Source organism: Nuphar pumila, chromosome 16 (genome assembly GCF_984573655.1).
Source record: "Nuphar pumila chromosome 16, dmNupPumi1.hap1.1, whole genome shotgun sequence".
Taxonomy (NCBI): Eukaryota; Viridiplantae; Streptophyta; class Magnoliopsida; order Nymphaeales; family Nymphaeaceae; genus Nuphar; species Nuphar pumila.
In genome coordinates this window covers 69,469,685-69,494,856 of record NC_143264.1, presented here as the reverse complement: position 1 = coordinate 69,494,856, position 25,172 = coordinate 69,469,685, and the positions used below count along the sequence as shown (strand labels likewise).

Genomic DNA, 25,172 nt, shown 5'->3' with positions numbered 1-25,172 from the left:
CTTAGAATTTTAGCCAGATCATACAAATATGAATCCTAGAGAGATTCTGCACTTTGTGTGAGTATTATACAACTGATTTGCTTAGTAATCAATAGTTAATTATATAGTACCTACTCTGTATATTGTTCATCTCTCTCTCTCTCTCTCTCTCTCTCTCTCTCTCTCTCTCTCTCTCTCTCTATATATATATATATATATATATATATATATATATATATATATAGTAGTGAGTAGGTGCTTGATGGGTTTTTCGGCTTCTCCGGTGCTTTTTATGCTGTTCCAGCCCTACAAATGTGTTGGGCATGGTCGATTTACTAAGAATTTGCACCTAGATCATGCGTTTTTGATGAAAAAAATGATGTTTGGACTCTGGAGCCTAAAAAATTTACAAAGATTTTAGACCGTTGATTTTTTGAACCTTATAAAAACCCACCCATGTGTCGGAATGGACCACTTCAAGAGCTGATCCCTATAAAATCAAGTACATAGATCACATCTGTACAGTCATAATTTAAAAATAAAATGAAAAAAGGCTGAAAAACCCATCGAGCATGTTCATCAAGCACCTAACGTTCAAGCATATACTCACTACTATATATATAGGGGAGTGAAAACCTCCCCAATGAAAACTGTCCCAAACCAACCAAATGGAGATTTTTTGGTGTTTTTTCAAAATTCTGACCGTACAGGTGTGTTCAGAGCATGATTGATTTACTAGAAATCAATACTTGGATCATGAATTTTGGATAGAAAAAATGGTATTTGGAGCCTTGAAAATTTATAAAAATTTTACGCCATTGATTTTTTAAGCTTATAAAAACCTATCCATGCATCGGAATCAAATGTTCCAAGAACTGATTCCTATAAAAACAAGCATATAGATCACATCTGTACGGTCGGAATTTTGAATAAGACACCAAAAATCCAATAAAACATCCATTTGGTAGGTTTGGGAGGGTTTTCATTGGGGAGGTTTTCAAAATCCTATATATATATATATATATATATATATATATATATATATATATATATATATATATATATGTATATGTATATATATATATATGTATATATATATATATGTATATAATTTCTCCGTTTGAAAATATAATTGGTTTAACATTCAAGCAGGTGGACAATAACAAACAAAAAAATATTTCCTTCTTTCGCAAAAATCCATTCAAACTTTGACTTGGAAGTGATAGATTTTTATAACAGGCTCCTAAATCCTAGGTTGCAGTTAACAGCTTATTTATTTATATATATAAGAAAAAGAACCTATACATACCTACACATACAAACATATATATATAGAGAGAGAGAGGACCAAGTTCAACCATGTTAAACTTGAGAAGAGCAAGACTTACATCAATTAACTCCTTTTCATGCACCTCCAATTTCACGGTCCCTTGTTCGTCCACAGACTCATCATGGAGTTTGTAGCTATCTCTCTGAGGTTCATTCATCAGAGCTAGCTCATTGTCATACTTCTGCATCTCTAACTCCAGCTCAACCTATAGAATATTAGACCACAAATATAGCATGAAATAAAATTGAAAAAAATCAATTTCTTAACCACCTAATAGATGATGTATCCAAAAGTACTACTGAAAGAATATCCATGTTTTTAAATCAAAGCATCAAAATGAATGGATTGAAATTAAACATTTGTTAGGAACTTGGTTGGGCTAAAATGAGAAACAACCTCACTTGAATATCTATTATTTACATTAGAATACCTTATGTCCTTACTACATCTAAAGCTAAAATGAAACATTAACTCATGAACAGGATTATAATTCAGGAGAACTTTCCAGAATTAAGATAAACAATTGAACAAAAAAATGACTAGACAGTTTAAACAAAGGCACCACTGACTTCAAAATTTGTTAGAAAAGGTTAATGTACTATAGCAAAAAGAATAGAAACATAATTTTTTTTCTCAAAACTAAGAAATGAAATAAGGCTCCATGCCAGCCGCTTGGAAGGTTAAGGACCTGGTTTCTAAAGTACACAATTTTGCTTTTATTGGTAATTATCTCCATAAAAAAGTTCCATGACAAAGTCACATGCAAAGCAGCAACACTTCATATAACAAATTATGGTAGATTGCCCATAGTCAAAGATAAATCCAGATAAAACAGATGAAAACCAGTGACAACAGATTTGGAAGAAATACCCTGCTCTGTTTCAAACTTAGTTGCAAATCTTCAATTTCTTCATACATCATATCATGCTGCTCCTTTTGAATATTTAATTCAGATAAAATATGAGTAATTTTCTGTTCCAAGAAGTGCTTCTCTCTTGCGGATGTCTGCAGCAAAGAAAGCAGAGTGAGAAACAAAGCTTGAAATCATTAACAATGTAACCAAATTCTTAAAGTTAGAAAGTCAAGACGTACTTCAGAGATCAAGGCAAGACTTTTTTCTGTTTCAGCAAAGGACCGCTCACATTCCTTGAGCTTATTCTCCATTTCTTTCTTCTCAACATCTCTTGACCTCTTTTCCCTCTCGTTTTCAGCAGTAAGGTAATCAAGTTGTAATTCTAGTTTTCGACAAAGGGCTTCATAATCAAACTCTTCCCTCAACTTCACCATGTTTTCAATTTTCATAGCCTGAAGCAAACAATAATCACAAGTTCCATGAATCATACGAACATGCATCAGAGAAATCATAAAGAAATAGAAATTATCATTACTGTCAAAAAAAGGCTGCAAACCCGCATTCATCAGAAAGTGTTCCATCTTACAAATTACACAGGAGAAGAAGAAAACATGTCTCAAAACCATGTATAACTGCATGGGTTGGTAAGCTTTTCACTTTATGCAATTTGTTGATTTTTTTTTGTTACATCGATCACATGTTCTCATTTTCAATATCTATCAACTTTATAGGTTTACAGCCATAAAAAGCTTAAACTAAAACAGTGTATCCGTAGTATAAGCAACATGTTTTGACAATAAATGCAAATACCCTGAGGATTCTTTTATATAAATGAATGGTAAGTAATGAGAAATGTTTGTCTCCCATTTTGAGTGGAAAGACTGAGTTGCTACCCAAAGGACCATTTCGGCCAAGCTTGAATAACAAACATAAGGCTCTAGACAACTTTTAAACAGTAGCTAATGCAAGTTATGCATACCAGCAAAAGATTCAGCTGCAGTTGGCGCCAGATGGAAAATGAGTGATTTACTTCCACATGCATGTAAGTATTGGGAAGAACTTAGAGAAATGACCATAAACCTTGCGAATTTGATCAAACTTAACACAATTCATGGCCTATATCTTCCAGTTTTGGAACACTAAAATACAACTGGATATCCTCAATTTATTCACATTTATTTCCAGATCATGTGTAATTTGGATTGGTTTCTAAGCCAAATATTTCCTTGAAATACTTTCAAAGGAAAAAAGCCTTGGGGATATGTGATGGGCACTATCCTCGAACCCCAACTCAAGCTTACAAAACTAGAAGGGGGTCGAGAGAAGGCCTTGGAGGGAGATACTTGTGCCAAAGACATTGAGGATCATCAATAGCAAGTGGAAGATTGGGAGATCAACTATGCGAAAATTCAAATACTTATTTAGAATCATTATATCATGAAATTTTATTTGGCATTTTAAAATTATTTCTCCATTATTCCTAATTAATAAATATTTTTATAGCTTTTTGAAAATTTGCACCCTAATTCTCTAATTACAAAAGCAATTTCAAGTATTGTATTGTGTGATATTGGCTGCAGCATGCACTTCACAAATTCAAGTGAAATCTTGAACAACAAAAGATTGAATAATGAAACGGGATTTCTAAGAAGAGGATTATATTTAATTAATTGTAAATTCATAAGAGAGAAAATGTTGGTCCTTCCAGTAGATCATGGTTGGACGTTGAGTCAACTGGATGTCAATAATGCATTTTTACAGGGTGATCTGAAGGAGGGAGTTTACATGGAGCAGCTGTTAAAATAGTATGTATATATATATATTATATATATATATATATTATATATATATATATTATATTATATATATATATAATATAATGTGTGTAATTTTCTTTTTTGAGTCAGGGGTATTTTTGTCTTTTCCTCTTATAATAAAATATCCACTAGGAACTTCGTGTACCCCTTTTTATTTTTTATTTACTTTCACTTTTTTGTCCTTGGCCAAATGACCAAGGGCTCTTTGGTCCTTAGCCAAAGAGCTGTTGGAGGCTGCCCAACGGTCAGATTTTTTACCGTTGGGAGCTCCCAACAGCTCTTTGGAGCTCCCAATAGTCTCTCCTTTGAATGGGGACTTTGTATAAATAGAGGTAAACCCCTCTTGTTTTCTTTAATGCTTGTGTTAAGCATTTAATGAACAAAGGCTGATATTTTTTACTTTTGTGTTTTCATTATTGCCTTATTGGATTTTGTATTGTCCCATGGTGGATTTGTGCATGTGCACTTGTGTGATTATAATCTTGTAAGCCCTTAGTGGCTAGTGTTTTTCGTGCTTCCTCATATTTCATTACATGGTATCAGAGCAAGGAGTGCTCTTGGACTTGTGGAAGGTTGCCATCAAGTGATCATGTTCGTGACAAAGTCTCCTAAGTGATCATGCTCTCTTCTTTTCCTTTCCACTTTCTTCATCTTCCTCCCTTGCTCACGCAATGGAGACTAAAATTGATCTTTCCTTCAAGCTCAACGGAAAAAACTACATGATGTGGGCTTCCGCCATGGAAAATACTTTCAAAGGAAAAAAGCCATGGGGATATGTGATGGGCACTATCCCCGACTGGTTCTCAATCTTTTTATTCTCTCTCCATCATCAAACCCTCACGAGTTCGATGAGCTTACAAAACTAGAAGGGGGTCAAGAGAAGGCCTTAGAGGGAGATACTTGTGCCAAAGACATTGAGGATCATCATAAGTGGAAGATTGGGAGATCAACTATGCGAAAATTCTTGCATGGTTCATGAACAATGTTGAGCTTAAGGTATGTGCAAATATTGTTAGACTTTGAAAAGCCAATGAAGTTTGGTTTTTCATGAAGGGTATGTATACCCAAAAAGATCTTGCAAGAGCATATTTTTTGCAAGAAAAAGTAAGAACCACCAAGCAAGGAGAAATGAGTATCCAAGACTTTTATAGTGCTTTGAATCCCCTATGAGATGAACTAGCACTTTGGAGCCTAAGTGAGTTGATATTGAAGACGTGAAACTTAGGCAAAAACAAATAGAATAAGAGTGATTTTTTCAATTCATGTATGGGCTTCGTCCCGAATTTGAACAAGTTAGATCTTCTCTCCTACATAAATCTACTCCTCTTCCTCTTGAAGATGCTATTACTGAAATTGTTCAAGAAGAAACTCGTCTTAGTATGAGTAAAAGTTGTGATGAAGTGTTGACGGTATCTAAACCCAACCATGTTAAGACCTATAAGTCTCCACACTTTGGGAGGAAAAATAACTATAGTAATAATAATAACTATAGTGGTGGAAGAAAAATGATTATTTGTCATCATTGTAATAAGCCTAAGTTGATTGGAACCTTCAAGCATAAGGTTGCTTTTGTTGAAGAATCTACTCCCAAGAAGGAAGAAGAAGGCAAAAATGGAGTGGATCTTAAAGATACACTTGGCCAAATATCCATGGCACTTCAACAAATTCTTAAAGCAACTTATTCTACATCGGGTGCCGTCATCGGCTCTTCATCTTCACCCGGTACATATTCTTGGATACTAGATTCAGGAGCATCTTTACATATGACTCCTCATGTGAATGCCTTATCCAATATATGCACTAATTCAAAATTGTCTTGTGTTTCTACGATCGATGAAACCATTGTGAAAATTAAGAGTATAGGAACATTAGATTCTAAAAAACTTCAAAAAAATTGTCCCAAAAGTTAGAGTTGTTCCCAAGCTACATTTAAATCTTTTTTCGGTTTCTCAAATTGCCGACTATGGATGTAAAATATCGTTTTCATCTAAGGGTTACTTTGTGCAGGATCTCCAGTCCAGAAAGCAGATTGGGCAAGGCCGTAGGAAGGGAGATCTTTATTTTATGGACTCATTGTCTGTAACAACCGTGAAAAAAAAAACGCGTCTGACTCGTGTCAGACACGTGCCCTGCACGTGTCGGACACGTGTCGGAGGTCTGGGCCGCTTTGTCGGGCCCGGATCTGGGTCTGTGCCGGACCCGGGTTCTCGAATCCTCGAGAACCTGCGTCTTTTAAAAGACGCAGGCGTCTCGGGCGAAGGTTCAAAACCCTCGCCCCTTCTCTCTCATCTGCTCCGCCCTCCTCACGCCGCCGCCGGCGATCAGAGACGCCGGCGAGCGTTTTCGTCCGGCCACCTTTCAATCCGACGATCGTCGCCACCTCCTCGCACCCCCCCCCCCTCTCTGTTGTTTCTCCCTGCGGCTGCTGCCGGGAGGCGCTGTTGTTAAAACATATGTAATAATACCATAATACCTGATAGGGGTATTATGGTCTTTTCACAAAGTACCCAATAGGGGTACTTATTTTATTTCTTTTATTTTACTGTTTTTTATTTTTGTTTTTATTTTTTAAAATGTATTTTTTGGATACCGAAAAGGGGCCCCACAATGGAGTCGTTGGGGGCTCCCAACGACTCTATTGGGAGCCCCTTTGGTCTCCTTTTCTTATAAATAGGGGGAACCCCCCTTGTATGTTGTATTGCTCTTGAGAGCTCCTCTTCAACAATAGTGATATTATTTTTCATGTGTGTAGCCTTTTTATAAGGCCCTTCGTATATCCCTTAGTGGATTTCCTCTCTTGTGCTTGTTGCACTTGTCCGTGTGGGACATAGTGAATGCTTTAGCATTCTTGGTTTCTTCCGCATATTTCATTACATGGTATCAGAGCCATACGATCTTCTAAAGGTAAAATCGTGTCTCTCTCTACTTCCTTTCTTTCTCACATCTTCATTGTGTAGAAATGGAAGTCAAGATCGATCTATCATTCAAACTCAATGGAAAAAATTACATGATGTGGGCATCCGCAATGGAGAATAATCTCAAAGGCAAGAAGCTTTGGGGTTATGTAATGGGAACCGTTCCGGAACCCCAACTTAAGCTCACAAAGATGGAAGGAGATCAAGAGAAAGCACTTGAAGGCGATGCTCGTCTCAAGGCCATTGAAGATTATAATCATCAAATGGAAGATTGGGAGAGCAACCATGCAAAAATCCTAACATGGTTTATGAATAATGTCGAACTCAAGGTATGTGCAAATATTGCAAAATTCCGTCGGGCAAATGAAGCTTGGTTTTTTATGAAGCAGGGGGTTCTGCCCCCTGTTTCCTGCGTTTTGCCTGCAGAGGCTTGCCCCCTGCACCCCGGTTGTTCTTCGGCAAGGGGCTTTAACCCCTTGCCTTGTTCTTGCTGCCGGCAGGGGGCTGCGCCCCTGTCTCGTGTTCTGACAGGGGGTGTTTGCCTCCTGCCTTGTTGTGGCAGGGAGCCTCTGCTCCCTCCCCTGCCTTTCTTTATGCCTGGCAGACAGGGAGCTCCTGCTCCCTACCTCTGCTGTTGTTGCCAAGCAGGGCTGAGGCCCCTGCCTCTGGCACCCCTGTCTGCAGGATGCAGAGTTCCTGCATCTGCCTTCTGCAGGCAGGAGACCTTGTTGTGTTTGCTTCTCGTTTCTATTACGGCATATCCTAACGTTCTAAGCTCTCCAGGTTGAACGGTGGATCCAGCTCCCCCTCTGTGGCTCAAGCTCTTGTTTGCCTACGCTGCGTGCGTACGAGGACCCGCAACCCCTTAAGGTAGGGGATTTTTGCGTGAAAGGACAATGAACTGATAAATGCTAAAATAAGAAAGATAACTAAAAGAGGACGATATATGTATACATATAATATATATATGTATGTTTTTACCTTCAAGGACGTGGTTTTGCGATCCTTGTCCTCTTTACTTTCTTGCACTTTCCTTTCTGTCGCCGCCGCGCTATATGTGCCTAGGCTTTTCATTCATGTCTTTACATTCCATGTCTTTTAACTCAAGGACGCGGTTTCGCGATCCTTGTCCTCTTTACTTTCCCGCACTTTACTTTCCTGCTGCCCCGCACTTTGCGCCCTGGTATTTACTTGCTTATGTCTACTTTGTTCTCTAGGATGCAAATCTTGGTCCTCCTTTACATTCTTGCACTTTACTTCCTGCATTTACTTGTTGCCCCGCGCTTTATGCGCCATGGCCTTGCTTCTACTTTACTTTTCATGCTTTACCTTCTTGTGCTGTCGTGCTTGCTCTTACACTTACCTTTTGTATGTGTTTGTCTTTACCGTGTTGCCGCACTTCGTGCATATGCATTGCTCATGCATGTATTCTATCCTTGTTGTATGCTTCTTTACTTGCTTACGCTTAGCGATCTATCGAGGTGCAACCCCATACCTCGTGAGTCGTCCTTTACACCTGCGTAGTCAGTATAGGATCTCGTACCTCACGAGTTGCTTGCATAGTTGCCTGCTTGTGCATTACGATGATCGAGGTATGATCTCATACCTCGTGTGGAGCTTTAGCGTTCTACCCTCGCGGTGCGGCTTCGCCCATCGAGTCTTGCCCCTCGATTTGCCTTTGTATTAGTTTGTACACGGGTTTGCCCCTTGTCAGCTTGCACTCCCTAAGCAGCTTCGAGTGTATAGTATATATCGTTTCACTTGTCTTACAAGCCACGACACACACTTATGCACTTCAGTTCTCCAAAGACATCGTCTTAGGTGCAAACCTACTTTCAAGGATGTATAGCTTTGTAAAGCAGTGATAGCGGCCGGATCTCCCAAATCGATGTATTTCGGGAAAGGTGTGTCACAACTTTAGTTCACCTATCCGATACGACTCAGATAGCCTTGTTTAGAAGCCTGTGCACGAGTAGGGCGGGGATCTTAGCAAGGTACTTGGGTCATCGTTAGATCAGCGTTGCATCACTTCTGATGCAAGACCTAGTTCTAGGCTTTCTGATCAAACCCAGATAGTAGCACCTTCCTTCTTTTGTGAAGATATTGTTGGATTTCTTACGAGGGATCCATGTTCCTCCTCTTGTAGTTGTACCCTTAGTCACGTACGATATGTTTGGACTACAAAGAGCAGAACGAAAGGTCTATAGTAACCTCTAAGCGTGTATTGACACATTAAGTTAATCCTGTTATGTTGATATTCGCCTATTAGGCAGATTGCTTGCGATTGTCTAAAGGACCTAAGCACGATCAGTTGGAACTGGAATGAGTTCATTGTAGGCTTCTGTAAAGCAGAAGTGTTGGGATTTTCCTACGAGAGATCCATACCCCTCTCATCGTGGTTGTACTTTTGAACAGGTACATTGCGCACTACGATGAGTAGGATGAGAGGTCTATGTCTACCTCGAACATGCAATGGCATGTGTTTGAGATCACAAGAGTGATGTTTCTACCCTCACTATGGATTGACCCCTTGCATCATTTGAATAGGTACGATGCGTACTGCGGTGAGTAGGATGAGAAGTGTGTGGTTGCCTCGAATGCGCAATGGCGCGTATAACTCACCTAAATAATAATCATGCGCCTTCACAGGCAAGATGGCATGAGAATGGGACGGCGGTTAAGAAACCCTCCGTCGTGCTCATTCGGGACGGTTCATCAAGAGAGAGGATGGATGGTACAAAACTCTGATGGACAGTCATTAATGGCAATCTCGGGCAAAGATCCGACCTTCCCCAGTCATCGGAGGTTAGGGGAAATCATTTGGGCCACTTCTGCAGAAGTACGGATGCGCATCCATTGGGCCTTTATTTTGCCTTTGGGGATTTACTCTCTTGGTCACTGGCCGTCCCCTTAGGAAGTGGACTCAGTCAGTCATTCGGGGTATAATAAAATACATAGCATAATGGACCCCCGAATCGATCTCGGCTGTTTCTACGTTTTGCCTTGTGCGTACCCACAACGGTCTGCTCAATAATGAGACAAGATATAACTTATGCACATGATCATGAGATATGCGTGTTGTAACGTGCATTGCTTGCTTGCTGGTTAGATCGGTAGTTCGGTATGCTACTTGTTGAGCTATGTACGCCTGTCGAGGCGTTACCCTTGGTTAGACTGCCTACGCAGTTCCTTGCTTAGTAATAACTAGCTTCTCATACTAGTTGATTGCTTATCCTGTGTAGCTTATGAATTGCTTGTGATGCAATAGCTTGTATCTCACGATTAATGTAATCACTTGTCGATAGACTGAGCCATCCAATGGTACTAGTATATGTATTACGAGTGTTATGAATATTTGTCTTATGCAATTGCTTTGCTTGGCTGGTGGATAGAGTTAGTTACTCTTCGCCTATTATATATGTGGGATTGCTATAGTTGTTTGTTTAACACTATAATCCTTATTGTTGTTGTACGTAGTTGTTTGTCATACTAGAGTCTTGCTTACTCTACAGCATATTTGGTTAGATCTGCTAGTTTTGTTTGTTCCTGCTTGAGCTAGCGTTTATCTTACTTATTGTAGCTTTTGTTCTTTCTTGTCCTTTGCACCCCTACTAGTCTGTTGTGAGACTGACCCATTTTTATGGGCAGGTTGAGACAGCTTGCGATGGCACGATGACGTGATGCATTCAAGGCAATGCCCTTTCCTGACGTTGCGCTCTGGGGGACTCTTTTGATAGATGTGGTATAAGGTTTCCTGCAAAGCATCTCTTTTGATTAGAACTCTGGATTTCTAAAACTGTATTACCAAAATGTGGTTCTTCTTTTCATTTCAATAAAATATATATTTGAATTGCAAATCGGTTTGTAAGAGGAAATCTGTTTTTGGTTGTAATGCGCCCAAGGTCTAAGGACTTGTTGTTTTGAACCTGATCTTCCGCTGAACTTCTGTTTTAAACTCTGATAAACGATTGATTTCAAAGCTTTCAACCTTTTCCATAAAAGGTTTCAAGTCCACGATTTTGGGGCGTTACATTGTCTCTTCCTTTAAAATCATTTTGTACCTATGTCCAAGATAAGGGTATTGAAACTTGGCATAAAAGACTTGGACATCCAAGCTATTCTAAAATGTATATTTTTCCTTTTAGAGAAAAATTTTGTAATGAAAAATATATCACTTGCAAAGATTGTATTCTTGGAAAAATGAAATCTATCTCATTTTCAAAGAGAACCTTTGTTTCAACAAGACCTTTTAAATTGGTGCACCCGGATGTATGGGATCCTTCTCTGGTCATATCTAAAGGTGGTTACTCGTATTATATGACTTTTATTGATGACTTTACTAGATATGTGTGGGTATACTTTCTTAATTTTAAATCAAAAGTTTTTTCCTTCTTTAAAGAATTTCACATCAAAGTTAAAAATCAATTTCAAAGAAATATATTTATTCTTAGATCGGATTCGAGTAGAGAATATCTATCCAATGATTTTCAAAACTATCTAAAACAAAATAAGATTTGCCATCAAAGATCTTGCCCTAAGACACCTCAACAAAATGGACTAGCGAAAAGAAAGCATAGACATATAATAGAAACCACTAGAACTCTACTTATTTCAAAAAATATTCCCAAAAGCTTTTGAGTCCAAGTCGTTTTAACTTCCACTTATTTGATAAACAGAATACCATCATCTACTTTAAAAAAATGTTTTCCCTTATGAAAAGCTTCTCAAAATGACACTCGATTTTAATCGTTTACAAATTTTTGGTTATAAATGTTTTGTGCTTTTACACAAAAGAGATAAGTTATCACCAAAAGCAATTAAATGTGTCTTCATTGGATATGGTGAAAATAAAAAAGGATATAGATGCTTTGATTTTAAAAATAATACTCTATGTTTCCAAAGATGTGCCATTCCTAGAGGATGAAAATGGTTTTGAAGATATTAATGAAATGGAGAAGATATACATACTAATGATGACTCTTTGAATCATCATGAAATTTTAGATGATATCAACCATGAATATCCTAATGTTGAGACACCACCGAGTAGTGATGACATCATTAATAGATCTCCTAAAAATATTCAAGTTTATGCCCAGCATGAGCAAAATAATCCTACGAGTGCCTTAGAAAAAAAATTCAATATAGTGAGCCTATAGAAGAAACTCCTCTTAGAAGATGTAATAACCAAAAAATTTATGCAGTACATAGAAATTATATTTATATATATATATATATATTATAATTAACGTGATTTGGGCCTAGGATCCGTTACCCGGATCCAAAAGAAAAATATATATGGGTATTAAAGTATTTATATAATAATAATACTAAATAAATAAATAACTAATATTTATTGTTATAAACTTGTCAAATCCACCGTTGGACCCAAGTGGATCCAACCCATGGATCCACTGTTATTCACGCGACCCAGATCCACGTTTTTAAACATCCGGATCCACGATCGGATCCAGCGTCGCGGGTCGGACCCGGACCCGACCCACACCCTGTAAAATGAAAAAAGGTAAGGGTTAAAAGGGGGCAACCCGATATGGGTTGCCCGATAAACATAAGAAGGGGGAAAACCCCCTCCCCCGATAAATCGCCTGTTAGGGTTCATTTGAACCCTAACACGCTGAGTGTGAGGGAGATGAGGGGGGGGGGGGGGGGGACCGCAGCCGCCGGGGGGCTTCCTTCCTTTTCGGGAGGCCACCCTCCTACAAATGGGGACCCCGAACCTCTCTCTCGCTATCTCTTTTCCCTCTCTCACTCTCCTCTGCCTCTCTATCCTTCGGATCGCCCTCCGAGCTCCGGCTTGCAGCTCGAAGCCCTTGCCAGGAGAAGCTGACCTCTCCAATGGTGGTGTTGTCAAGGCCGACTTTCCCACGTGGTTGCCGCAACCCCTTCGCCGGAAAATGGTAGGTTGCTGGTTCTTTTCGGGTATGCTATGGGTCGAGCATGAGATGAGGGTTATCGGGACACCCTAATCTCGAAAAAAGGAGGAAAATCTCTAATTTGGGGTCGTCTGTCAACCCCAAACCGAAAACCCCAAATCTACGATTTGGGGGTTTCAGATTTTTATGGAAAAAAAAGAGGACTATCGTGTTTCACATTTCTGATAAATGGAGAGAGATTCTTTTTTATGCCTGCTATAGGGTTCGTTTAGGATGGTTATTGTAAAGGGGGTTATTGGTTTCACATTTCTGTAAAAAAAAAAGGGGGAAACTCTGCCGGTCATGCGTAGGTAATCCGACTTAGTAGGTTTAAATAAATACATGTTGTGCCTATCAAATTTTTCTAATGTTTAAAGCTCGTTGGATCCAATAAGGGTAATCGGTTATATTTATAACATTTGTTAAAATATGAAATTTTGGGTCCTAGTAGCTCCAATAGCCATTTTATAGTTGATCATAAAAATGAAATTTCTGTTGGATGTTGATTTTCCTGTAGGAACATCGAATTTTGTTTGAATTAGTAAATTTTATTACTTTCTTGGTTGTAGCCGCACCTTATGGTCGAAAAGTAGCATATTGATTATTTTATGTTGTGTTGATGCAAAAACTGAAATTATGTTTGGCTACTTTCATGAAATTATGATTTTCTTCCATTACACTATGGCTATAAGAATGTTTCTTTAGGTCTGGTTGTTGAAATGAGGTTTCACTGTAACATGCTTAAGATTCATGCTTTTAATGAGAGCTCTAGACTGAATATTTATGTACAAATTCATAGACTCAAACAATCAAGCTAGAATATAAGTATATCAACAAACGTATGCATAGTAACTTGTATATTAAATTGATATTTAGTCGCATATTAAGCTGCATGCAATTTGGTGTTCAACTGCATAGTAACTTGTATATTAAATTGATATTTAGTTGCATATTAAGCTGCATGCAATTTGGTGTTCAACTGCATAGTAACTTGTATATTAAATTGATATTTAGTTGCATATTAAGTTGCATAATTTATGATGTTCAATTGCATATTCCTTAAAATGTCTCAATGCTCATTACGTGTATATCATCTAGAAGGTTCAAATGGCCATTAAGATGCTTATTCTCCAATGTTCATATGCATGTTAAAGTGTATATTTTTCTGAAGTACTATTGCCTAACAATACATATTTGCTGAAAATAACAAATGCCAACTAAGTTGTATATCTTGTGGAATGTTCAAATGAGAGTGTGTTGGGAGAAATGTATATAGTTGAATTACCAAATCTCTAGGACTACACTGCATGCTCAATAAAGGACACCAACAGTGTCTTTGCTTATTGGCAGAGTTTTTAATTCATGCCACCCTTTTTATACATGGAGGCGTTGTGGCAATTTGCTATTAAGGAATAAATAAATAATAATAATGATGATGAATGATGGTTTGATAACCGAACCTATGGGTCGGTTTGTTGTGGACATATGAATGTCCAGCCAGTGTATTGAGGGTCTTGCATAGACCATCGGAGTTATGATGTGAATCCACATGAAAATGAAAATAAAATATTGTTGCCTGACTGGTTTAAAGGTGTCGGGGGTCTTGGTACTTCGCAGTTTAAAGGTACCACAGCATTAAGAATAACTATCATAACACTAAAAAGAAACTTAAATTTAATTTTTGTGCTTGACTGGTTTAAAGGCACCGGAGCACTTTGAGTGGGTTATGCAATCAACATGACAAAGGATTGGGACTGTTCTATACACCTTGGTAAAATGACTAAGGTTGGGAATTCTACTGATGTGGTAGTAGAAGGAAGTTGGGGAAATGCCCTGTACTTCGGGAAATTTATTAAATGAAAAGATTAACCCGCTCAGATTCGGGCTTACCTTGGAGAGGGTAGGTGGTACAAAACTCTAGAGACATGTGTTTGGTTTCGAGCGTAAAGCGACTCGTTGGTCCCAGTCCTCAGAGTTGGAAGACCCGAACTACCAAATGTGTCCTAGGTGGTAGCTCCATGTTCTTCTGTAGAAGTTAGGGATGCATCATGTTTCAGTCTTGGCCTTTGGGAGTTTCTCTTGATCACTGGCCGCTCCCTTGGGATTTCAGTCACAGTTAGAATGTTCGGGTTAATAAAACAACTTTGAATAATATACCCCCGAACGTTCTCTTCTGTGATGGTTGCCTCGGCCCGTGTGTACCCGCGGGATAAAAAAAGATAAACATCAATTAGAACATTTTAGGTATCACAGTGAGTGGAGTTACTAGGGAGACATTTATATTCTTCGAGCATGTTCTGAGCTTGTGATAAAATGAAATCCTGAAATGTGTAGATATGAGATAATCAAATTCATATTGTGATTGCTACATGAATGTTATGCATGACTGTTATTGTTGTTGCAGAATATGCTTTAATTGTTTAATGCCTTGCTTGCTTAATTGTTCTTTTTGCATAAAACGCTTTAATTGCTTAATTACAACTGCTGCATAATCTGTTTGTCTGCTTAGATATATGCATGTTACTGCTGTTACATAGTCTTCTTTGTGTGCTTCTTAATAAGCTGAAATTTCACACATGACAACCACATCACATACTAGATTAATGATATACCTGCATTAAGAGTACAGTTTCCTTACTTAGACGTGGTAGTCTAATTCCTATAATTTTTATCATTTTCAGGAGAATAGTAGAGTTTATGAGCGACTGTGGGATGGGGCATCGATCGAGACTTGATTTACTTGTTTCTGGGCGGTCCTACTTACTTTCAGATGTGATTCTGTTTGAGACTTATAATGTGAAAACTCTGATGATTGATTCTATTATTATTGAAATAAAAATAAATGGTGTGGTTTGCTTTTACCTTCCTGTATCGTTCTGAAATGCTTAACCCTGGAATTATTAGTTGTTTTCGCTATCAAAAAAAATATCCTAAAAAATCTGGGTTAAAAAATTCGGAGCGTTACAGAAGATCTGGTAGAGAATCTATTCCACCAAATAAGTTTGTCTCCTATGAGTCACTATCTCCTAATTATAGGATTTGCCTAATAGCATTACATTCATTTCATGAGCCTTCACATTATAATGAAGCTAAAAATGTTCTTCATTGGATTAAAGTCATGAACATAGAACTAGATACCCTTAAGAAAGCAAAAACTTGCGAAGTAGTTATGTTACCTTCAAACAAGAAATTCATTAGATGTAGATGGGTCATTAAGGTTAAACCAATAGTGATGGAACTCTAGAAAGATATAAAGCTAGGTTAGTAGCTAAAGGATACTCTCAAAAGTATGGAATTGACTATAAAAAAACCTTTGCACCCGTAGCTAGAATGACTAGTATTAGAACATTAATTATCGTTGATTCAACTAAAAAATGCCCTATATATTAATTAGATGTTAAAAATGTCTTTCTTAATGAAGAAGTTTATATGGATCCTCTGCCAGAATTTTATTAAAAAAGAAAAATCTCTTAATCTTTTAAAGGTTTTGCATGGTCTTAAAGAGGCTCCCAAGGCCTGGTATGATAGAGTAAGTAATGTTATGATTGATTTTGTAACGACTCCAACTCGTAACCATGAAAAAGTTGCAAATTTTTTTTTCCAAGTGCGGAAACTTTCTCAGAAACCCGAGGCCCTTACAGTTTAAACACAACCACCACTACAAGGGATATTATACTCATCTTTCAAACCATACCAAACCCAAGTTTTATTTATTAAAATAAATAGAGTCAGAGACATAAGCAAATAAAATGTAAATAAAGCAAAAAGAAAAGTTATGTTGTCCAAAAGAATCGCCAAACAGTCATGTGGTCCCCTCGTATCTCCTCTCAAAACAAGTCGCCTCATTGGGTATTTGAGGCTGCGAAAAACAAAAAATTAGGGGTGTCAGAATCCAAAGAATTCTACATATGAATCTCTCTAATGAAACAAATAAGTAAAAATAACATAAATAAGATTCATAGGGATGCAATTAAGACAAATTCATAACTCAATTAATCATTCATGCAATAGAAAACAATTATTAAGCATGAGGAAACAATTTAATAAACAACAGATACCATAATTTAAGCAATAAAGTCATTTTACAAGCATTAGAGAACAAACATCATGCATTTACCAATATATCACAATTAAAGAAACAAGTAAATATGCATGATTTTAGTGCACATGCATGAATAATTTATTATCTTAAATCAAGTTTTCTTTCATATGCATGTCCCTATTAGGATGCACACACATTTAAGTTCCACTTTTTATTATCACCATTGCCCACGGATACTCAAAACGGGTAAGAATTCCCAAGGTCAAGTAGGGTTCTCAGGGTAACTTAGCACACAAGTTGTATTTTATTACTGGATTCCAAACTTAGCCCTCGATCGATATCAAGAATCAACATCATCCATCGGAATATTAGAAATCAGCATCTAATGTCGGGACATCAACATCCACAAGTGTCACTTTATTGGTATACCAAAACAACAGTTGTGTCTACACCACCCCCAAGCAAAGTGGCGGATTCTCCCTAAAATCGTGGCCAAGAAAAAAACTTCAATATCATGTTCAGGGCAACAACAACGCACACGGAGTTTTAGTATCCTCACAGTTCTCCAAAACCACAATGTTCAATATTCTCATACTATAGAAGGGACATCAAGGAAACGTAGATTACACTGTTCTTTAATTTCTTTTATCTTGTTATTAATTCATCTCTTTTAATTTGCAATTCAACATACAGGATTAATAACACAATCTCGCAAATCAACATGCTCTTCACGGGACCACAGCCCGTGGCAACATAGAACAGTGCAATAAGAACAATAATATCACATTTAATTTTTGCAATGCATAGAATAACTAAAACAAAGAGCAATACATGCTCAAGGCTCACACAACCCATGATGATCCATTTTGATCATCGATGCATTCATATGCAAAAATCATAAATACCATGTCACTATGCATTCATTTTTAAATGTTTCTCAATGTGCATTCATATATGCAAATTTTAGAGATGTACATGAAACAATAATATTCATATGCATGCGCATGAGTTCACATAATCATGTTAATTGCATGCTTTCATTCATGAATCCCTTCAATTAAAACATATGAGCATTCATGCAATCACTTAGATGCAAAATATATCTATTTCATGCATGCACGTGCACACAAGAACAATGGTGCATTAATACTTTGATTAAGCATGATATACACTCGTGCAAGCATGCAGAGATTTCGTTCTTTTACATGCAAAGGCACCCATATTTAGATTCGATGATGCATGCATATGCATATACAAATTCAAGTTGCATGTATAAACAACTTTCATCCCTTAAGTAAACATGATTCCATTCCATTTTGCATGCACTTACAGACTTATGCCACAAGTATACATTGAATACTTATTCAAAATCAAGAGTACGTGCATATTTTGATTTGCATAGATTCATAAGCAATTGGACCATGCTTATGCATATCTTCAGTTAGGTATGCATGTTCAAACAGTTTCCTTCTCATGATTATATGCATAGGCTTGTCTTTGCATCCAGATTTCAAACTCTCCAGCTATTTTTTTTTTCAAATCAGCACCCAGCCGACCCAGTCGGCTGGGGCTCAGCTCCAACACAGCCGACCCAGTCGGCTGGGCCTGGCAGCCACTGCACAGGTCCAGACTGGGCCTGTGGGCATCCTGCCAGGGCCTGGCAGCCAGCCGAGTGCCACTCGGCTGAGCTGCCAGCCAGCCCAACGAGTAAAATCAAAAGAGTTTTTTTTTTTGACAAATAGAGTCTGCCAGCACTTGGCAAGTGCTGCGAGACCCGCAGGGACTGGGTATTGCCCAGTCGAGCCCAACTCGGCTGGGCTGACAGTGTCCAGCATAGGCACCCAAATATATATGTATAAAATTTATATCCTCTTTCAAACAGGTATGCATATGCATGTTTCCATATAGTTTAGCATGCAGATATTGATCCATACTTCCATTTTGTATATTCAAAATTCATTAGCCATGTATAAGCAATTAAAAATTTAGGTACTCATGTGTATGCACCTACAGGCTCAACGATACATGCATTACCAGTTCCACCATCAAAAAACAAACAAATGTCGATTTTTTTTTTTTTTGAAATCAAGGTTTCTTGTCGATCTAAAGGGATAAGCTGAACATGCAATCTTAACACACTATTTTTAACATACATCCAAAAACACGATTTCTGTTTTAAAACCATAGCACACTAGATCGGCGGCTCATCAAATATACATATATATATACATATATATATATATATATATATATATATCCCCAAAATAAATTTCGAAAAAGATGAAAATACATTAATTTTAACCATGGATCTTAGAGTAAATATTAAGATTTACTCATCCCCATGGATTTCTACTAAAACATTGCATGGAGATCGAATTCATGCTCTTTTTCTCATTCGGAACAAGAGAAGGACCCGTACCTTACGCAAAGATCGAAAGAAAGCAAGAATACAATGGTGAAAAATGTCGGACGATCGAAGAAGGAGCCTCCTTCTTCCTCTCTTTTTCTCTCTTTTTCCTTCTCTTTCTCTTAGGCTAGACGTTTTTTTTTCTCTTAGTAGCCTATTTATAGGCATAGGGGATGACGCCCCCCCCCCCCCCCACACTCTCTCCAGACCCTTCTAGAATGGGCTGGAGAGAGAGAGAGAGACTTCTCTAAAAGAGACTCTCATCTCTTAGATTCTCAAAGTTTTAAAATTTCTTAAGTGTTGACTTTTCAAAGTTGAGTGTTTTATAAAAGTCTTTCTTAAGGCTTCTAAGGCATGAACAAGGGCTCTATAAAGAGTCCTAAACACTCTAAAAATTAAATCTTGGAATTAATTAAAATTAATTAATTAATTATTATTAATAAAAAATACCTAGAAGCTTCCAAAAGTTACCAAATTAACTTGGGAGGCTTATTAACATTAATTAACTCCAATTTAAAGGTTTCTAATGAATTTAAAGTTGAAAAACTCGATGGGCATGGATCCAACTCCAAAAATTGAATGAGTCTTGAGCTGGATCAATACCAGATTAATATTGGTCTTGAATAGAGTCCAAATCCATATTAATTTGAATCAAACCCATCACATCCGGTCCAATCCGGATCTGAACCGGCGAACTGCTCAATTTTTTAAAAAATGTGATTTTCGGGCCAACCGTAACCCGAATCAAGAAAAATAAAATATTATTACGCTCAAAATTTCAAGATGCATCCATCGATATATAATTCGAATTTTGCTTCCGAAATTCGCCCGAAAATAACCCAAATTTTGCTCGAATTTAATGGTTGAAAATAAAACTTTTTCTCATGTTTTAAGTGGCTCGTTTAAGCCTTGACAATCCCATACTCCAAAGCATCGGCCTAAAATCCATAATCTACCGATTTTTCTTCTATACTTAGCCAAATTTTCGAAAACCTCAAATTTAACTAAGTGTGAAAATACGCGATATTACAGATTTGGGTTTCATTTCTGTTATACCGACAGTGCTTTTTTGTCTAAAGTACAGGTATCAACATTGTTATCCTTCTACTTTACGTAGATAATATGATAATAACAAGAAATGACAAACATAGAGTTAGTAATGTTAAAAATATTCTAAAAGAAAATTTTGATATGTCTAACTTAGGATTCTTAAGATATTTTTTAGGAATTGAAGTTGCATATTCCCCAAGGGGTTACATCATTTCTCAAATGAAACTTGTTGCAGATATTTGTGTTAAATCCAGAATTACAGATGACTCTTCTTGAAGTGAAAACTCCTAAAGTGGTGAATGCTAAACTGAGACTTGAAGATGAGACTCTTCTTGAAGATCCCACACCTTACAGGCAGCTAATTGGGTCTCTCACTTATTTGTCTATCACGAGACCAAATATAGCACATATAGTTCACTCTGCTAGTCAATTTCAACATGCTCCAACAAATGTGTCATTAGATATATCAAAAACACCATAATTAAAGGGATCTTTCTATCCTCATCCTCATCTTTAAACTCACTTGCTTATACTGATGCTAATTGGGGAGGAAATCCCAATGATAGAATCTCAACTACTAGTTTTTGTGTTTTTCTACGAGATTCTCTAATTGCCTGAAGATGCAAATAATAATAGGTCTCATTATCTTTTACTGAAGCCGAATACAAAGCTATGGAAACTACGACTATGGAACTTGTATGGTTAAAAAGTCTTCTCAGAGATATGGGTATCGACGTCTCCAAGCCTTCGAAGATGTATTGCGATAATAAAAGTGCAATTTACATTGCCAGCAACCATACCTTCCATGAGCGCACCAAGCACATCAAGATGGACCCTACATTATGTTGGTGATGAATTCTTGGGAGGAACTATTGAGCTGCCTTTTGTCACTTCCGAATTTCAGCTTGCGGACTTCTTTACTAAGGCTCTTGTTGCTCCATGTTTTTTGTTCTTTCTTGACAAACTTTTGGTGTTTACACCATAAGTTTGAGGGGGGTGTTAAAATATATAGTGTGTATATATATACTATAATGCGTGTAATTTTCTTTTTTTAGTCAGGGGTATTTTGGTCTTTTCTTCTTATAATAAAATATCCACTAGGGACTGTGTGTACCCCTTTTTTATTTTTGCTTTTTTGTCCTTGACCAAATGACCAAGGGCGCTTTGGTCCTTAGCCAAAGAGTTGTTGGAGGCTGCCCAATGGTCAAATTTCTGATCGTTGGGAGCTCCCATTAGTCTCTCATTTGACTGAGGGCTGAGAGTATAAATAGGGGTAAACCCCTCTTGTTTTCTTTAATGCTTGTGTTAAGCATTTAATGAATAAAGGCTGATATTTTTTACTTTTGTGTTTTCACTATTGCCTTATTGGCTTTTGTATTGTCCCATAGTCTACTTGTGCATGTGCACTTGTGTGATTATAATCTTGTAAGCCCTTAGTGGCTAGTATTTTTTGTGCTTCCGCATATTTCATTACAGTAGCCACAAAGGTACAGCTAGAAAGATCCAATTGAGTATGTTTGTAAACTTAAAAGGGCCATCTATGGATTGAAGCAGGCTTCCCGTTCGTGGTTCAAGAGCTTTTCGCTGGAGATACTGAGACATGGGTTTTACAGATCTCTTGATCATTCTCTATTCATTCATAACGGTAAAAAGTACATGATTGTCTTATTTATATAGATGATATTATTGTCACAACGAACTCAGAAAGCCATATCGAGGAGATAAAGGAGGTACTAAGCGATTCAAGATAAAAGATCTTGGTCAGTTGAAATATTTCTTGGGAGTTGAAGTTGATATGCAAGGCCTTTCCGCAACTCTTTGCCATCTCAGATCAACAGCAGGCCCTTGTTGCAGAAGTTTGGTCCGTTGAAATGGGTTGGGATCCAAGGTTCCCAAGGCATCTCACTGATAATCAGTTCCACGCACTTATTAATCTACTTGAGATACTGGAGTCAATTACACCATCCACAGGGCAGGACTGCCTCATCTGAAATCTGGCTTCAAATGGGATCTTCACCAAGTGATGTTAAACAAGCCAAGCTTGGTTATTCTGGCTCAGCTCGTTAAGGGTACACCCCTGCTCGGGCTCGGCTCATTAGCACATCACAAGCCAAGTCGAGCCCGAGCTCATTATGAGCCAAGCTTTGTGATAACCAATCACGAGATGGATCTTTTAAAAAAAAAATTTAAAGTGTTTTTTAGAAGCTTAATAATGTATAAAATATATAATATAGGTATAATATATATAATACATGTATAAAATATATATAATATGCATTTATGAATATTTAATATATACATATATAATATATAAAATGAGCCTACACAAGCTGAACTTGCCATGTTAGTGCTCAGCTCACTTACCTAAATGAGCTGGCTCATAGCTCAGCTAGCCAAGCTCAGTTTCCGAGCCAGGCCAAGCCGAGCCGAACAGCGAGCTGCTCGTCTTGTTTCTCAGCACTATCTTCACCCTTAAGAGTTGTTATGAATTACTATTACCACTTTCAACAGCCCCATTCCCAACAGAATTAGTTTGGGCCATGGGCCCCACCCCATGGGCCAAGGTGTTCGCATGGCTCCTATTAAATGATGGAGTCCTCACACAACACACCTTGCAGAGGATGGGCTAGCCTCTAGCTTCAAGATGTGTTATGTGCAAGAATCAAATGATAACCACCACTCACCACCTGCACAGCCTTCAAGCAACTCTCGCCTATGACATGGGGGCACAACATACATGCCGATGGGGGCTTCCAATCTCTCATCTCCAAATCTAATTTCAAAGGAAAGGGACATAGTTTCACAGTATGGAGGTGGTGGTTCTTACAGACGTGGTGGGCGATATGGCTCGAACGCAATCATCAAATTTTTGAGGGTTTGTCCAGACCATTAACCTTCCTTCACCTGTAGATTCAAAGAGCAGTTTCCATATGGGTCAGGATAAAATGGACGCACATGACCAACACTTGGCATGATGAGAGCCAACTCCAGTCAACCACAGTTATGCCTCATGACATGTAAGATGTATGTTTCCTGATTATTTATTTGCTAATTTCTGTTTTGTTGGGTTTTGGTCAGGTGAGGTATGTACTCTTCTCCTCCAGGTGACACCTTGTCATCCATTCTTTAATGAATCTGATACTTCTCGTTCTCTTCAAAAAAAAAGTTACTGGCCTTAGCATAGATCTTGGCATGTGCCCATATATAGTCCAACGAGTCTTGTTTGACAAAGAAAGGATGATACCCATGGAAAAAATAAGAAAATGAAACTCGAAGCTCTAATACCTCCCGAGTGAAAATCTTAAAATGATATGAATAGAACTAATTATATGCACCATATATTTTGCCTAAAAGATGATAGCATGCAAAGTAAGAGGGTGCAGAATATAACAATAACCTGAATATTGCACAAAATCAAAAATAAAAAAATAAATGGTGCAGGAGCTGTAAAGCAGCATCTTGCATCATATTGTAAATCCTAATATAATTTTGGCCACTCTTGTAAAGTGCATATCTATCAAGAAGAAGAAGACAACGAACTAATACTCAACAAAAGCAATAAATAATTATAATGAGTACCATCAAATGCTAAATAATATGAGAAATCAAGGTGATAGATATTTGCTATGAATACTATGTAATGTTTGCTTGACATTGCTTAACCAAGATGGTAAATAAAAACGTAAGCTTACCCTCTGTCCAAACATGATTGTGCATGTTGTTTCGCCAATATTCCTTCCAGAAGGCCCAATCGTTATAATAAGCGAGGTCCTTGCTGAACCTACAGAATTAAACATCAAAGATAGGTATAAATATTCAGCCGACATTAACCGAGAAATAAGGACATGTGGCTAACAAAACCCCACTACATGATTGAAAGGCTATCAACTTACTACAGTCAAGCACTAAAGTAAGATACAAGCTCTTATATAATCCTAACCAAGATAAAGAAAATTAGATGTCAAGTATCTTGAAGCTGTGTTTCTAAATATACTCTAAACTAGTGTTGTTAAGTTGCATCAAAGTTTATTAAAATAGCATGTAATATATATATATATATATATATATTGTAATGAAATGGTGGTCTTCCACAAAAGCACGAAAACTCACAAAGGGTGTTTATTGGAGACACTACAAGCATAACCCACAAAAGGGTATAAATGGAAGAACACAATAAAAATAATAATCTTTTATTTCTCACAAGAAATGCTTAAAAAGCATTGATTTACAATAGAGGGGATCACCCCCATTTATACATGAAAAGGGACAGTAGAGGAGAGCTCTTGAAGAGCTCTCCTTTAGAGTCGTTGGACCTAGTCCAACGGCTCTAATTATAGCCATTGGACCAAGTCCAACGACTATAAGTCTAGTCAAGTTCTAATTGGAACTTGACTAGATCCTAAGTCTAGTTCAAAAAAAACTAGATAAAAATAAAAATAAAGAAAAGAAAGAAAAAAGAAAAAAATATTACATTATTACATTATTACATTATTATTTTATTATATTATATATATATATATATATTACATTTTACATTTTAACACTCTCCCTCAAACTTACGGTACAATGAGCGAAAGTTTGTTTAAAAGGAAGTGAAATCTAGGAGCAGCGAGAGGTTTGGTGAAGAAGTCCGCTAATTGATATTTTGATGTAACATATGGTTGATCAATGGTTCCATGTAGATATTCTTCTCTGACATAGTGACAGTCCATCTCAATATGTTTGGTGCGTTCATGAATTGTTTGGTTGCTTGCAATATAGATCGCACTTTTGTTGTCACAGGCTCACAGCACATTTGTGAAGCTTGTGTTGCTTTAACTCCCATGTCAGCTAGCAGACATCCGAGC

General features: G+C 37.4%; 1 protein-coding gene across 2 annotated transcripts in view; it reads right to left on the bottom strand.

Annotated features, from left to right (window-relative positions):
• LOC149813448 (kinesin-like protein KIN-UC) overlaps window positions 1–25,172 on the bottom strand; it is a 114,032-nt gene that overhangs the window by 42,256 nt on the left and 46,604 nt on the right. For both annotated transcript variants that reach the window (XM_089992333.1, XM_089992334.1), the window contains exons 8-11: window positions 24,018–24,106; window positions 2,402–2,614; window positions 2,180–2,314; window positions 1,368–1,514 (exon numbers count right to left, since the gene is read on the bottom strand). In XM_089992333.1, the coding sequence (XP_089848459.1) occupies window positions 1,368–1,514; window positions 2,180–2,314; window positions 2,402–2,614; window positions 24,018–24,106 (584 nt within the window). The remainder of the gene's footprint in view (window positions 1–1,367; window positions 1,515–2,179; window positions 2,315–2,401; window positions 2,615–24,017; window positions 24,107–25,172) is intronic.